The 15,097-nt window shown below is 43.7% G+C and overlaps 1 protein-coding gene across 1 annotated transcript; it reads left to right on the top strand.

Moving 5' to 3' along the window:
• Nucleotides 1–8,802: 8,802 nt before the first annotated feature.
• SNAPC5 (small nuclear RNA activating complex polypeptide 5) lies at nucleotides 8,803–14,872 on the top strand. Its single transcript, XM_069973017.1, has 3 exons — nucleotides 8,803–8,973; nucleotides 11,974–12,054; nucleotides 13,998–14,872. The coding sequence occupies exons 1-3, from the start codon at nucleotides 8,884–8,886 to the stop codon at nucleotides 14,118–14,120; spliced, it is 294 nt and encodes a 97-aa protein (XP_069829118.1). The 5' UTR covers nucleotides 8,803–8,883; the 3' UTR covers nucleotides 14,121–14,872.
• The last annotated feature ends 225 nt before the right edge of the window (nucleotides 14,873–15,097 follow it).

The raw sequence follows: 15,097 nt of genomic DNA, 5'->3' as shown, positions 1-15,097 counted from the left end.
TCCTTTGCCATGTCTCCTTTTGAGACAGTGGTATACCAACCTCATTGAACATGTCCCATCTGCAGGTCATATATTATATAGTAAACGAAGGGTCAATTGAAACTTCTACAATACATGGTCTGTGCACACTGTATACTGCGGCTTAGGAAATGATTTTTTTTTTTTTTTCTTATTGAAATTTCCAATATAAGACAGAGCAAGTAAAGAAAATAAGAAAGATGTAGACATGAATAGCCATAAAGTAACCAAATGACAAACGTACAATTATACAAAATACTAGTAGCGGTAAACAGACGTAGAAGGCATCGGGGGAAAGAAGAAATGAACTGTGCTTAGGAACTCCTGACATTATCATTCATTATGATGCCAGGGAGCTCTGAAACAGTTGAAATATGCACGCTACTGTTCTGACACAGCATATCTATTTTAGAGCTCCCAGCATTATAATTGATGTCAGGAGTTCTTGGGTTTAGTCCACAGTATACAGTCAATGCGCCAACTGTGTATTGTGGCCTTGTGCATGGCCTCGAATAGTAGTATTGGGGTTTTGGTACCAAATAAAGAGGACCTGTCATTCCTGGTCTGTGTGTTTAGCAAGTACATGTAATAGTTTGGCAACATTTTCTTAGTGCTGATGTGCTGTTTAAGTAACAACTGGGTGTTATTAGTTGGGACGTGTCTGTTGCTCAGCTCTGATTTGAAGAGTGTCAGGATAGAGCATGCCCCTAAATAGTAACACAAAGATGGAGGCTCAGTCATACATTTTTTAGTATAAATAACAGGAATGGCACATTACAGAGTTGTAAGGAAAGATGTTCAGGATTTATGGGCATTTCATGCCATTGCTAAAACAGACAGGTCTGGAGTGGTGACAAATCCTCCTAAGGATACTCTGGGCATTCGTTTTTCCTACCAATAATAAAGAAAATTGACAGTACATGTCAGGTATGCACTTGGTGGCTGAGTTATGCTAGCTCAAGGCAGAAAAGTTCAACATAGATAATGAAACAAATTAGCTGCATTTGCCCCTTTAGTTGCCTTTGTGAACTTTATTTAGTACATTGTACAAACAAGATGCTACTGAACTTGTTACTGAAATTTTAAGGGAAACAATACAAAAGGCTCAATGGTCTATATAGGAAAACTTACATGAGCAGTCATACTGAGTAGTACAAATGATAGAGAAAAGCCATGAGCAACACATACAATGAGAATGTTGGTTATGGAATAGCACCTGCACATAAATCAGATTCTATATTTGCACAACATTTTAGAGAGTGTAGAACCAGTGATGATTCAGTGATGTGCCAAGAAGACACGGAGCCATTGGTCCAATGAACATTCACAATTTAGTTTGTCAAGGCTTAGAAGAACATGGCTGCTTGCTTCCAGAAACAGCACCTAGTCTGTGCTGTGTGTTTTCAGCTTAGTTTGAATATTAACATGATTGGAGCTGAATTATAATACCACACAGGGTTGACACCCCCTGAGGACAGGGGTGGTGCTGTTTTTGGAAGAAAGTGTGTATTCTAATCCTGGATAATTTTAAAGGCAATCTATAAGCTTTATTTGCTCCTATGAGCTGCCTGTGCAGCTTTAGAAAGTGGTTAGGGGCCATTCATGCGTCCACCATATACAGACTATATGGCAGACCAGACCTAACAACTTCTGACATTCATTATGACATGTCGTGTGAGTACAGTAGTGAAGATTTAAACAGTTTCAAAGCTCCCAGCATCATTCATTTCAATGCTTAAACTGTTCAAATCTTTACAGTACTGTACCAATTCCAATGTCTGGACTTAGCACAGACCGTATATTGTGGACATGTGAATGGCCTCTTAGAGTATAAGAGCTGACAGTTTTTTTTGTTTGTTTTTTTTTAATTCTAAGCTGTAGTCAATTGCTCTGGATGGTGATCCCATGCATAATGTGACCATGATCCATCCTCTGTGTCCTATACTGAGCCTGTGTATATGCCTAAGGATAATCAGCTGCTGTATGTCCTGCAGTAAGTGATGTATTCTCAGTGTGGACAGCAGGAGAGTAGTGATGAGCGAATAGTGAAATATTCGAATATTCGTACGAATATCTCCTGAATATTCAATCCCATTAAATGAAAGTCTATGGGAACAAGTATTCGATTATTGAAAAACATCTATTCGACCACTTGGAGGTAAAAACCGGAAGTTGGTGGATTTAATCGCTTTTCGAATATTCTGCGAACTAATCGATAGATTGAATACCTTACTATTTGATCGAATATCTATTCGATCGAACAGTATTCGCTCATCACTACATGAGAGGTTTTTTTTTATGGGGATTTGCTACTGGACAGTTCTTGACATTGACAGAAGTGGCAGCAAAGAGCACTGTCAGACTAGAGCAGGGCTTCCCAACCTTTTCCACCTCGGGGCACCCCTTAGAAAAAAAAATTAGCTTGGGGCACCCCTACCAAATAATGTTCTACACAATTTAAAGACCGCCATTCAGGGACTCACAGGTGACGTCTTCTTTGATCCGAGGTGTTACTCTGTTTCCTCTCAATCTGGTCCAGACCTCCGTGACGACTTCTTGCAGCTATGTTTCATCTCTTCAGAACCTGCCAGACAAACATATTAGGTTCTGCACATTTCTAGCAACTTGCTTCCCTTTCTCCCTCCTTAAGGCTCCCAAACTGCCCATGCTGTGCCCTCAATATAGTGATCATGCCTCCTGCTGTACCCCTCCCATATAGTAGTAATGCTCATGCTGTGCCCTCAGTATAGTAATTATACCCATGCTGTGCACCCCCATATAGTAGTAATGCCCCTGCTGTACCCCCATATAGTAATAATGCCCATGCTGTGCCCTCAATATAGTAGTAATGACCATGCTGTGCATCCCCATATAGTAATAATGCCCCTTCTGTACCCTGATATAGTAATAATGCCCATGCTGTGCCCCTCAGTATAGTATTATTGCCTCCTGCTGTATTCTCCATATAGTAGTAATGCCCATGCTATGCCCCACAGTATAGTAATAATGCCTACTGCTGTATTCCCCATATAGTAATAATGCCCATGCTGTGCCCTCAGTATAGTAATAATGCCCATGCTTTGCACCCCCATATAGTAATAATGCTCCTGCTGTACCCCCATATATTAATAATGCCCTTGCTGTGCCCTCAATATAGTAATAATGCCCATGCTTTACACCCCATATAGTAATAATGCTCCTGCTGTACCCCCATATAGTAATAATGCCCATGCTGTGCCCTCAATATAGTAAAAATGCCCATGCTTTGCCCTCAATATAGTAATAATGCCCATGATGTGCACCCCCATATAGTAATAATGCCTCCTGCTGTCTTCTCCATATAGTAGTAATTCCCATGCTGTGCACCCCATATAGTAATAATGTCCATGCTGTGCCCTCTCCCTGCTCTGCCTCTCCCCCATGCTGCCCCCTCAGTATAAATGGCCCCTGCATGCTGTGCCCCCACCTATACACTACCGTTCAAAAGTTTGGGGTCACATTGAAATGTCCTTATTTTTGAAGGAAAAGCACTGTACTATAACTTTAAACTAGTCCTAACTTTAAACAAATACACTCTATACATCGCTAATGTGGTAAATGACTATTCTAGCTGCAAATGTCTGTTTTTTGGTGCAATATCTACATAGGTGTATTGAGGTCCATTTCCAGCAACTATCACTCCAGTGTTCTAATGGTACAATGTGTTCACTCATTGGCTTAGAAGGCTAATTGATGATTAGAAAACCTTTGTGCAATCATGTTCACACATCTAAAAACAGCCTAGCTCGTTACAGAAGCTACAAAACTGACCTTCCCTTACGTCCCATTGGCATCACAACATATGGGGTAAATTCGCCCCTGCGAGCCCCTGGGACGAAGGAATATTTAATGAAAAAATAACAATTAAATTTTAATCCCCTCCTCCATGAGGTATAAATAGGCTCCACCTCCCCCTAGACCTCAGTCTTTTTTTACTTCGTTGCTGTTAGCCCTAGGGGACTTTGTCCCTCCTCCGTTTTTATGCTTTGTTAACCTGTTGCATTCAGGTTTTCTCTCCAGGTAATGATTGCTGGGATGCCGCTGGAGCCGGTGTCCAGGTAGTATCCTGATATTTGCTTCTGCAGGTCTTAGCTTTTAAGTTTTTCTTACCTGGTGCGTCTTGGAACGCACTCTGCATGTCACCCGAGCGGCTGGCTTTTCTTCCATTTGCGTTCGACTGTGGAACGCATCGGCGCTGCGTGCGTCTCAGCACTGCGGCATCAGCGCCATGTCACTTCCAGGGGCCGGCAGCGGCGCGCGCTCTCTGCATGCTGGATTAGCTGTGTGTTCAAGGCAGAAGGTAAGCTGTTGCTACCTCTAGGTCTGGCTGTCTTCCTCTGGAAGGATTTTCTGTGGACTTAAACCTTCTACTCCACAGTCATTGGAGTTTTTACAGGAAGGCTTCTATAAAGGATTAAAACCTAGTTCCATCAAGGTGCAGATAGAAGCCCTCTCTGCACACCTAAACTCACGTTTCTTTCAGATCTTGGAGGTAAAGAATTTTGTTAAGGCTAGACTAGGCCTAACCTGGTAAAGCAGGTAGACCCATGGGACTTATCCTTTGTGTTGAGACGCCTGTGTCTTCCTCCCTTTAAGCCTTGGGAGGAAGTAAACTTCAAGTTAACATTGAAAGTTTCTCTTTTACTAGCCATTACCTCTGCTAAGAGAGTTGGAGAACTTCAAGCCCTTGGCTCCGCACCTCCATACGTGATTTTTTTCCCAAGACAAAGTTATCCTTAGGTTCCTTCCAGGATTCCTGCCTATGGTGGCTTCATTTGCCAACATCAACCAGCCAATAGTATTGCCTGTATTTTCTCCTACTGGATCATCTAAAGAAGACTTGGATCTTTCTTTATTGGACATATCCAGAGCTATCAAGATCTATCTACATAGAGTAGGTGATTTTCGTAAAGACAAGAATTTCTTTATCCCTTTCGCAGGAAAGAACAAGGGGAGAAAGGCTTCAAAACCTTCAATATTCAGATGGATCTGTGACTCCATTGCCTTATGTTACTCCTCTGCTGATCTGGATCCACCAGAATTTACCAGGGCTCACTCTACTAGAGCTGTGGCCTCCACTTGGGCAGAGCGTGCCGCTGTGCCACTTGAGGACATATGCCAGGCAGCTACCTGGTCGTCTTTGACTACCTTTGTGAGATATTTCAGGCTGGATACTTCTTTTCTTGTCAAGAACAACCTTTGCAAGATCTGTTCTTAATGCGGACGTAATAAATAACCCGCCCATTGGGGATAATGCTTGCTAATTCCCCATATGTTGTGATGCCAATGGGACGTAAGGGAAGCTAAAATTATTATGTTAATTTGTTTTCCCTAAGACCCATTGGCATCACAAGACTCCCTCCCTGTATTTTATGTTTCTTTATAATTAGACTGAGGTCTAGGGGGAGGTGGAGCCTATTTATACCTCATGGAGGAGGGGATTAAAATTTAATTGTTATTTTTTCATTAAATATTCCTTCGTCCCAGGGGCTCGCAGGGGCGAATTTACCCCATATGTTGTGATGCCAATGGGTCTTAGGGAAAACAAATTAACATAATAATTTTAGCTTCCTTTGAGCAGATTGTGTTTCTGGAGCATCACATTTGTGGGGTCAATTAAACGCTCCAAATGGCCAGAAAAAGAGAACTGTCATCTGAAACTCGACAGTCTATTCTTGTTCTTAGAAATGAAGGCTATTCCATGCGAGAAATTGCTAAGAAATTGAGGATTTCCTACAACGGTGTGTACTACTCCCTTCAGAGGACAGCACAAACAGGCTCTAACCAGAGTAGAAAAAGAAGTGGGAGGCTGCGTTGCACAACTAAGCAAGAAAATAAGCACATTAGAGTCTCTAGTTTGAGAAACAGACGCCTCACCGGTCCCCAACTGGCATCTTCATTATATAGTACCCGCAAAACACCAGTGTCAACATCTGCAGTGAAGAGGCGGCTGCGGGATTTTGGGCTTCAGGGCAGAGTGGCAAAGAAAAAGCAATATCTGAAACTGGCCAATAAAAGAAAAAGATTAAGATGGGCAAAAGAACACAGACATTGGACAGAAGAAGACTGGAAAAAAGTGTTGTGGACGGATGAATCCAAGTTTGAGGTGTTTGGATCACAAAGAAGAACGTTTGTGAGACGCAGAACAAATGAAAAGATGCTGGAAGAATGCCTGACGCCATCTGTTAAGCATGGTGGAGGTAATGTGATGGTCTGGGGTTGCTTTGGTGCTGGTAAGGTGGGAGATTTGTACAGGGTAAAAGGGATTCTGAATAAGGAAGGCTATCACTCAATTTTGCACCGCCATGCCATACCCAGTGGACAGCGCTTGATTGGAGCCAATTTCATCCTACAACAGGACAATGACCCTAAACACACCTCCAAATTGTAAAGAACTATTTACAGCAGAAGCAGGCAGCTGGTATTCTATCGGTAATGGAGTGGCCAGCGCAGTCACCAGATCTGAACCCCATTGAGCTGTTGTGATAGCAGCTTGACCGTATGGTACGCCAGAAGTGCCCATCCAACCAATCCAACTTGTGGGAGCTGCTTCTAGAAGCGTGGGGGGCAATTTCTCCAGCTTACCTCAACAGATTAATAGCTAGAATGCCAAAGGTGTGCAATGCTGTAATTGCTGCAAAAGGAGGATTCTCTGACAGAAGCAAAATTTGATGTAAAAACAATGTTATTTCAAATACAAATCATTATTTCTAACCTTGTCAATGTCTGGGGTTAATAAGTGTGACTTTTCATGGAAAACACAAAATTGTTTGGGTGACCCCAAACTTTTGAACGGTAGTGTACATAAAAAAACAAAGATCCTACTCACCTAATCCGGGCTGTGTGGCTGCTCTTCTTCCCATCGGGCTCCATCTTGTGAGCCGCGGGGACGGGACCTCCGGCAGGCGTGATGATGTCACATCAGCAGGCCTGCCAAAGAGGTCACGTCCCGGAGTCCCATAGGCTGCTGGCATGAAGTGCCGGCAGCCTATGGGAGTGAATGTCGGAGCAGGACGCTGACAGGTCCTGCTCCTACATTCTGCTAAAATGAATGTTCCGCCTGCTTACTGTGTGAGCGGGCAGAACATCAATTTGATCGGTATATCCCTATAAGCTGCGCGGCCGCAGCTTCTAGGGATATTAAAGGGAAAGTGTCGCATTTTCCACCGGGATCCCGCGGCACCCCTGGCGGGTTCTCCCGACACCCCAGAGTGCCGCGGCATCCCGGTTGGGAACCGCTGGACTAAAGAGAATATATCACTTCTTGCAGGACATACAGTCGCTGATAAGTACAGGAAAACGTAAGATTTTTTTTTTTAAAGAATCAAATTACAAATCTCTGGCACTTTCTAGCACCAGTTAATTTGAAGAAGAAAATTTTTGTTGAACAACCCCTTTAAGCAGGACAACACAGTGGGGATAGGGTGTCCTCTTATAGGAGCACTGCAGGGGACAGTGTCAGCAACTGATCACAGCACAGACTTTTCAATACAATACTGACAAAGTGGCCAACCTCTTTAAAGGGGTAGTGCGGCATTTAACATGTATTTACTAAATAACACACATTACAAAGTTACACAACTTTGTAATGTGTGTTATTTAAGTGAATGGCCCCCTTCCCCGTATTCCACCCCACCCGGAAGTGTGGTGCAGTAAACTTGCTGTTGACCCCGGCCGCCACCTTGGGTCGACGACATCTTCGGGGCGCCGTCCGGATCGCTCCAGCTATCCCTCACGCCGGTCCCCTTCTGCCGCGTCATCAGCTGGTTGGGGTCGACAGCAATTGAGAATACTGCACCACACTTCTGGGATGGGGGGGCACGGGGAAGGGGGCCATTGACTTACATAACACACATTACAAAGTTGTATAACTTTGTGTGTTATCTAGTGAATAAATGTTAAACACCGCACTACACCTTTAAGTGTAAACTTAACATGTGCTTGGAGCGTGTTGTAAAGCATATAATTTACAATGCTCAGGAAAGATGGTAGCCCCCCTAATAAGGGGCATATATATTAAAAAAATAGAAACCGATTAGAAAAAGGACTAGTTTCAGTATCTGGCTCCAATTTGGTTTGCAATACATTCCCTTTAAGGAACATAGACTTTGAAGCTTTATAATAGTATATAATGACTTTGCTGAATCACTCAATAATATCATTACAGCTAGAAGGGACACTATAGCCTCTAGGGCTCTGTATAATATAGAGGCAGAGTGTATAATACCCACCCTGAGTTGCAATTTATCTTCCTTGTAGATTATAAATAACACAGTCCTATGGGGACCGTTTGATCACAAAGATAAAATCCTATAATAAATATGCAGGTCTCTGGACTCTCTCTCTGGACTCTCTCTCTCTCCATATATATATATATATATATATATATATATATATATATACACACACATACATACATACATACATACACGATTTGCTAGGATGCTATTCATTGAGTATAACGCTGGCCTGGATCACATAGATACTCTCCTACTCAAACCACTAGGTGGCGCAGCACTCAAGAACTGAACGTAACGCAGACATGCATTTGACTTTATACTCGCAGCCCTCATTATTATTACCGAGCTTGTGCTAGGACGACGCTTTCCCTCGGATACCACAAGGCGGCGCCGCGCCATTGCCGCGCCTGGACTAGGTCCTTTTAATAGCTGCCCCTAGTAAACATGGCGGCCTGTCAGTCCGTCGCTTCTCAGTGACGTCATGGAGATTCCGCGCAGTGCGATGATGCGGCCCAGTGTCGTGACAGGTAGTGTGAGTACAGCTGCCTGGGTGATGGGGCGGCAGAGACGGTGACCTGATTGCAAGATGCTGAGCCGCTTGCAAGAACTTAAAAAGGAGGAAGAGACCTTGCTGAAGATCAAGGCGGCCCTGCATGATCAGCTCAACAGGTTAAAGGTCAGAGGGCAAGGGGCAGTATGTAATGATTAGTTATTGGACGAAACCATCAGAGCTGGGGAGGTGGGTGCACGCCCTGGTCAACAACCACTATTTTCATAGGGGGAACAGTGCTCAGATTCCCCTTCCCCCTAAGTTCGTGAGAAATAAAAGAAGGACAGCAACCTAGGCTGTCATGTGACCCTGCTCCTGTGGTGTCCAGAGGTGTATATATGAACATATTGCTATATACTACTAGCACCATACAGTGCCCAGAAGAAAGTACGACCTAGTGTCCAGATCAGTAGTGGATTATAATAGGGGCGTTTTGGGCGGCAGCCCGGGGCCCTGAGCTCCTGGGGGGCCCATGACCACCCAAAAAGACTTATACTTTCAATGGTGTACTGTCTCCTGGCTACACTTCTGCCATGATTTGCAAAAAATCACTGTTTTTTTATGGCAATTTTGCACAAATCAGGACATCATGACATTATCTATCCTGTACTATGAACGCCAGGCTAGTGCTTCCATAGTTACAGTGGGGTGGGGGGGGGGGCAGGCTTGGTGGACAGCCCGGGGCCTATGGTAAAGTTAATCCGCCCCTGGTCCAGATACATAGAGACCATTAGTGTCCAGATAAATAATATCACACAGTGATGTGGTGGAGTACCCAGATAAACAGTGCCGTACAGTGTCCACATGTATAGCATTCTACAGTACCCAGATAAATGGTGCCCTTCAGTGTCTAGAAAAATAATGTTGTACAATGCCCAGATAAATTGTGCTGCATTCTACAGTGTCTAGATCATACCTCCCAACTTTAGGTGAGAGGAAAGAGGGACATGGACACGCCCCTAACCCCACCCAAAGACACGCCCCTAAATCACAAGACACACCCCTAAATAAGTCATAAACGCGACGTTTTGGTCGAGTCGATCGCCATTTTCACACTTCAAAATGGTGATAGACTCGCCGAAACGTAGCGTTTGTGACTGTTTGCTGTGCTGCACTATTTGTTAATGCTTTGCATGTTGATGGAATAAAAACTTCTTTCTCTATCTCTCTCCTATCTATCTATCTATCTATTATCTATCTCCTATCTATTATCTATCTCCTATCTATCTATCTATTATCTATCTCCTATCCATCTATCTATCTATTATCTATCTCCTATCTATCTATCTGTCTCCTATCTATCTATAGAGATGATGATAGATAGATATAGATAGATAGATAGATGATAGATAGATAGATAGATAGATAGGAGATAGATAATAGATAGATAGATAGATAGATAATAGATAGGAGATAGATAGATAGATAGATAGAATATAGATAGATAGATAGATAGAATATAGGTAGATAGATAGATAGATAGATAATAGATAGACAGATAGGTAGGAGATAGATAGATGGATGGATAGATAGAGATAGGTAGGTAGATAGATAGATGGTCTATCTATCTACCTATCTAAGTAAAGCCCCCTGTGTACCAGAAAAATAGAAAAGGATACTCACATGGCAGCACTGCAGTGGATTTCTCCCCCGTAGTGGCTACTTGCACACCTCACACACAGCTCCTATGTCCAGGCCCCTTCACTCTCTTCTCTCCTGCTTGTCCCGGACAGGTGACCTCATCAGCAGCAGTGGGAAAGATAAGCAGGGGGGAAGATGAATGCCAGTGCCGCGGGGCCGGAGATAAGAGCTTCAGGGGCTGGGCGGTATGTGAGCTGCCTGCTCAGGACTTTGAAAGGGACAGAGCATGTGACCTGTCAGTGGCCACTGACTGATACTGAAGGCCGCAGCTGCTGAGTGTCAGATGGCCTTCAGTGTCAGTCAGTGGTCAGTGTGTGGCAGCAGCGGCACCCCCCCCAGGGACCCCTCACTATGTCCAACCCCTTCCCTGTCAGCTAGCCTCCCCCACCATCCCTGGAATAATGACATACTTACTGCAGTTCTGTTCTTCAGCCCTCCAGCAGCAGCGTCTCCTTCCTCTCGGCTCTGCTGGTGACGTCACTCTCCTGCTTTGCGCCGGAACGCAGGGGATGAGAGAGACCTCTTGTGACCGGAAGCAGAATGCAGCTTCCGGCCACTAGAGCGACCAGTGCACAGCCCCGCATCTGCGAGCGCTCACCAAGAGCAGTCGCAGTTAAAGAGACAGGTATGTTTAGGGAAGCGGGACACTTGAGGCCCGTTCCGGGACAGCGGGACAGAACCCCGAAATCGGGACTGTCCCGCTGGATCCGGGACGGTTGGGAGGTATGGTCTAGATAATGTGTACCCTCAGTGCCCAGATAAATAACATTCTACAGGGCCCAGATAGTGCCGCACAGTGTCTGGATAAATAATGTACAATGCCCAGATAAATTGTGCCGCACAGTGTCTGAATAATGTTGTACAATGCCTAGATAAATAGTGCCGCACAGTGTCTGAATAATGTTGTACAATGCCTAGATAAATAGTGCGGCACAGTGTCTGGATAAATAATGTACAATGCCCAGATAAATAGTGCCACACAGTGTTTGGATAAATAATGTTGTACAGGGCCCAGATAAATAGTGGCGCACAGTGTCTGGATAAATAATGCTGTACAATGCCCAGATAGATAACATTGTATAGGGCCCAGATAAATAGTGGTGCACAGTGTCTGGATAAATAATGTTGTACAATACCCAGATAGATAACAGTGTACAGGGCCCGGATAAATAGTTTTGCACACTGTCTGGATAAATAATGCCCCTTAGTGTTCAGTGGAATAATTCCGTAAAATGCCCAGATAAATAGCATGTTGGCACCATATAATGCCTAGATAAATAATGATGTAGAATGTGCAGGCAGTGACTTGCACTATACCCAGGACTCCTCTCAGGCTAGCTGTTACAGTGGCAGTAGCCATCACTTTCATAGACCAACTTTGAAAACAGAAGAGGGCGTATAAATTTCCCAGAAGTCAGTTATGATATTGTGGTGTCACTGTGCAGCCCCCAGCCTAGCATCCATCATATACTCTTTATCTCACAGGTGGAGGAACTGGCTCTGCAGTCCATGATAAACGCTGGAGAAGAGCAGGATCAGCAGTCACATGTTGTGCACCCTGAGGTGGTAAGTAGATAGATAGGTGCTGTGTACAGCACAAGGTACATTACCCATTCAGCCCAGTCTGAGCAGGTGATCATAGAGTACTGTGCATTTTCCACTCTCCTGTCTGACGTGACACTCAGGACGAGTGGGGATCTCAGTGATTAAAGGGGTATTTCACTCAAACATAACTTTTGATATGTTGCTGCCCATGGTGAGACTAACAATTTATTCCGTACTTGTTATTATCTATTCAGTCTCCTTCCCCCAGTTTTCTGTCACAGATTTTTGTGTCTTCAGCAGAAAGCAGCAGCTCAGAACTGGGGGAAGCAGACTGAATAGATATTAACAAGTATGGAATGAATTGTGAGGGTATGTGCACACTATGGAATAGCTCGCCCCCGCTCGCAGACGCACACATCTCCGCAGGTCCCATAGGCTCCATTCTATGGGTTGGCAGATTCTGCCGTCCGTCCGAAGAATGAGCGTGTAAATTCTTCCGGCAGACAGCGAAATCTGGCAAACTATAGAACAAAGCCTATGGGACCAGCGGAGATGCGCGCGGTTGCCAGCTACCGTGAGCAGGGGCAAGCTGCGGAATCCGCGGTGGGAGAGTCAACGAGATTCTGTAGTGTGCACAAACCCTTAGTCTTACCATGGGCAGCAACATATCAAAAGCAATGTTTAAGTGGAATATCCATTTACCTACTTATTCTGTCCTGTGTGCATAGGGGATAAGAGTTGTTGGTACGACAACCCCTTTAATATATTATATAATATATTGTGGTTGTTCCAGGAAGCTGATCACTACTTATGAGATGATCATTACTAACACAGCTGAAAATTCCACAGCTTTCAGATAGTCCCACAATGTATGGTCACACAATAGAGTTAATTTACTATTCCTCCATGATAGTTGTCCTCTCCAGCACCTGAAGTCTGGTGAATGTCAGGTACACACCATTTACCAATAATGTAAACCGTTGGCTGTCACTTTTTTGATCTGTTCACATTCTTTTTTTTTTCTTAAAAAGGGGGCGAGGCTAGAGGTATGGATATTACCCCAAATAATTTACCAATGAAACAGTTTGGGAACACATGGCCTAGTTGACACTAAACTGAAGTGTGAATTTTTCTTTTCAGTGCAGAGTAGAAATAGTAATGTTTTGAACAGTGTCGGACTGGCCCACCAGAGAACCAGAGGATCCTCCGGTGGACCCCCAGCTTTAGAACCTGCACTAACACTGACTGACATGTTGTTTCTCACTTGTTCTTCATTGGTGGGTCCCCAGGATCATTTCCTCTGGTGGGCCCCAGATACCCCAGTCCGACACTGGTTACGAACAAGTTTTCCTTATTGGGAAGGCAGGCCATAAATTGGCTCAGTTTATTAGAGCAGCTAGTCCACATCCAAAGCTGCTATAATAGAGGGTGAAATACACAGCACAGATCTGGATATATATGTGTAATGTGTTTGGTATAAAATATCCACTGTGCATTTAGCCTTAAATGGGTTAGTTATCTGGGATTAGAAAAAGCACATCTACTTTCTTGCAAAAACAGCACCACCTCTGTCCTCAGATTGTGTGTGGTATTACAATTCAACTTCAACGGAACTGAGCTGCAAAATCAACACCCAACAAAGGACAAGAGTTATGCTGTTTCTGGAAGAAAGCGCCCATGTTTTTCTTATCCCAGTCGTAGTAAATGTAAGCCTATGGGGGAGATTTATCAAACTGGTGTAAAGTAGAATTGTCTTAGTCGCCCCTAGCAACCAATCAGATTCCACTTTTCATTCCTCACAGATTCTTTTGGAAAATGAAAGGTGGAATCTGATTGGTTGCTAGGGGCAACTAAGACAATTCTACTTTACACCAGTTTAATAAATCTCCCCCTATGTGTTTCATTGATGGTATTTTTTTATTATCATGGTAACATCCATATTTTCTTTTTCTGTGTAACGGAAGGATTCAGTGAATGTGGATGATGAAGCTGTGATAAACCAGACCGAACTGCAGCTCAGCACAATGGATTACAGTCAAGAAGAAGAGGAGGAGGAAGAGGAAGAAGAGGAGGATTCAGACACCTAGAAGATAACACAAAGAATAGACTGTCTGTTAATACATAGGTTATCACATCCTTCTCTTGTACACAGGGTTAACTACTGCAGTATTTTACCTTGCATGTATTCTGTAGTAGCTCTTTTTGTCAGCCAGTTCCATGTTTTATGGTACATATAGGGGAAAGCTGCACTAAATCCTTCATCGCATTAGTAGTAGAGGGGTTCCTAAGTCCTAATTCTCACCAATGCCAAGGCTGATGTCCTGTACAGGGCACATTAAATAATCTGCAAGCTTAGACCCCCACCAGCAACATCCTCTGACACATAACTAAATATAGCATGCATTTCCTCTGTATAAGGGTGCTGTCTGTAAGTGCAGCTTTTAGAGAAGAATACTTTACAATTACTTACCAACCTGAGACAGATGCTCCCACTATTCCTAAGGTTGAGGGCGTCTTCAAGTGCACTGAATCTTTACTCATTGCTAGATCATGTGTGTGTGCTAAGCTATGCCGAACATGGTTAGGTGTCATGACTGGAGAAGCCTGAAATCTCAGGGGCTGCCATGTTTAGAGCAAGCTTATCAAGGTTTATAGAACTTCTTTATGTTGAACAATTTTCTTTGTTTGTATCTAAGAATTACTTAAAGCACAATTTTGTAGCAAAGGACCAAGGGCCTCTGCAGCTGTAGATCCATATAACGTGAATAATGTAGCCCAGTAGACGGGTACTAATCCACAGATATAAGCTGTGCCATGTAAATAAATGTGTAGGAAAATTCTTGTGTGTATTGTCTGGTGAACTCTTACAATAAAAGGTAGTCATTGTTTGTTACCTATAAGCTATAATGCAGAGATCTTATTCATTTCAGCATGAAGCAGACTGCTGGGAGCCAGCGAAGCAGGGACCCTGTACAGTATGTTCCTGGGACGCGGGGGTTAATGGAGCAGAGTTTGACATACTTGCAGTGGGATGGGATGTCAGCCCATTGAAGTGAATGGGCAA

The sequence above is a fragment of the Dendropsophus ebraccatus genome, chromosome 1, assembly GCF_027789765.1.
Source record: "Dendropsophus ebraccatus isolate aDenEbr1 chromosome 1, aDenEbr1.pat, whole genome shotgun sequence".
Taxonomy (NCBI): Eukaryota; Metazoa; Chordata; class Amphibia; order Anura; family Hylidae; genus Dendropsophus; species Dendropsophus ebraccatus.
The sequence above is the reverse complement of the archived record's forward strand: the minus strand, read 5'-3'. Positions and strand labels throughout refer to the sequence as shown.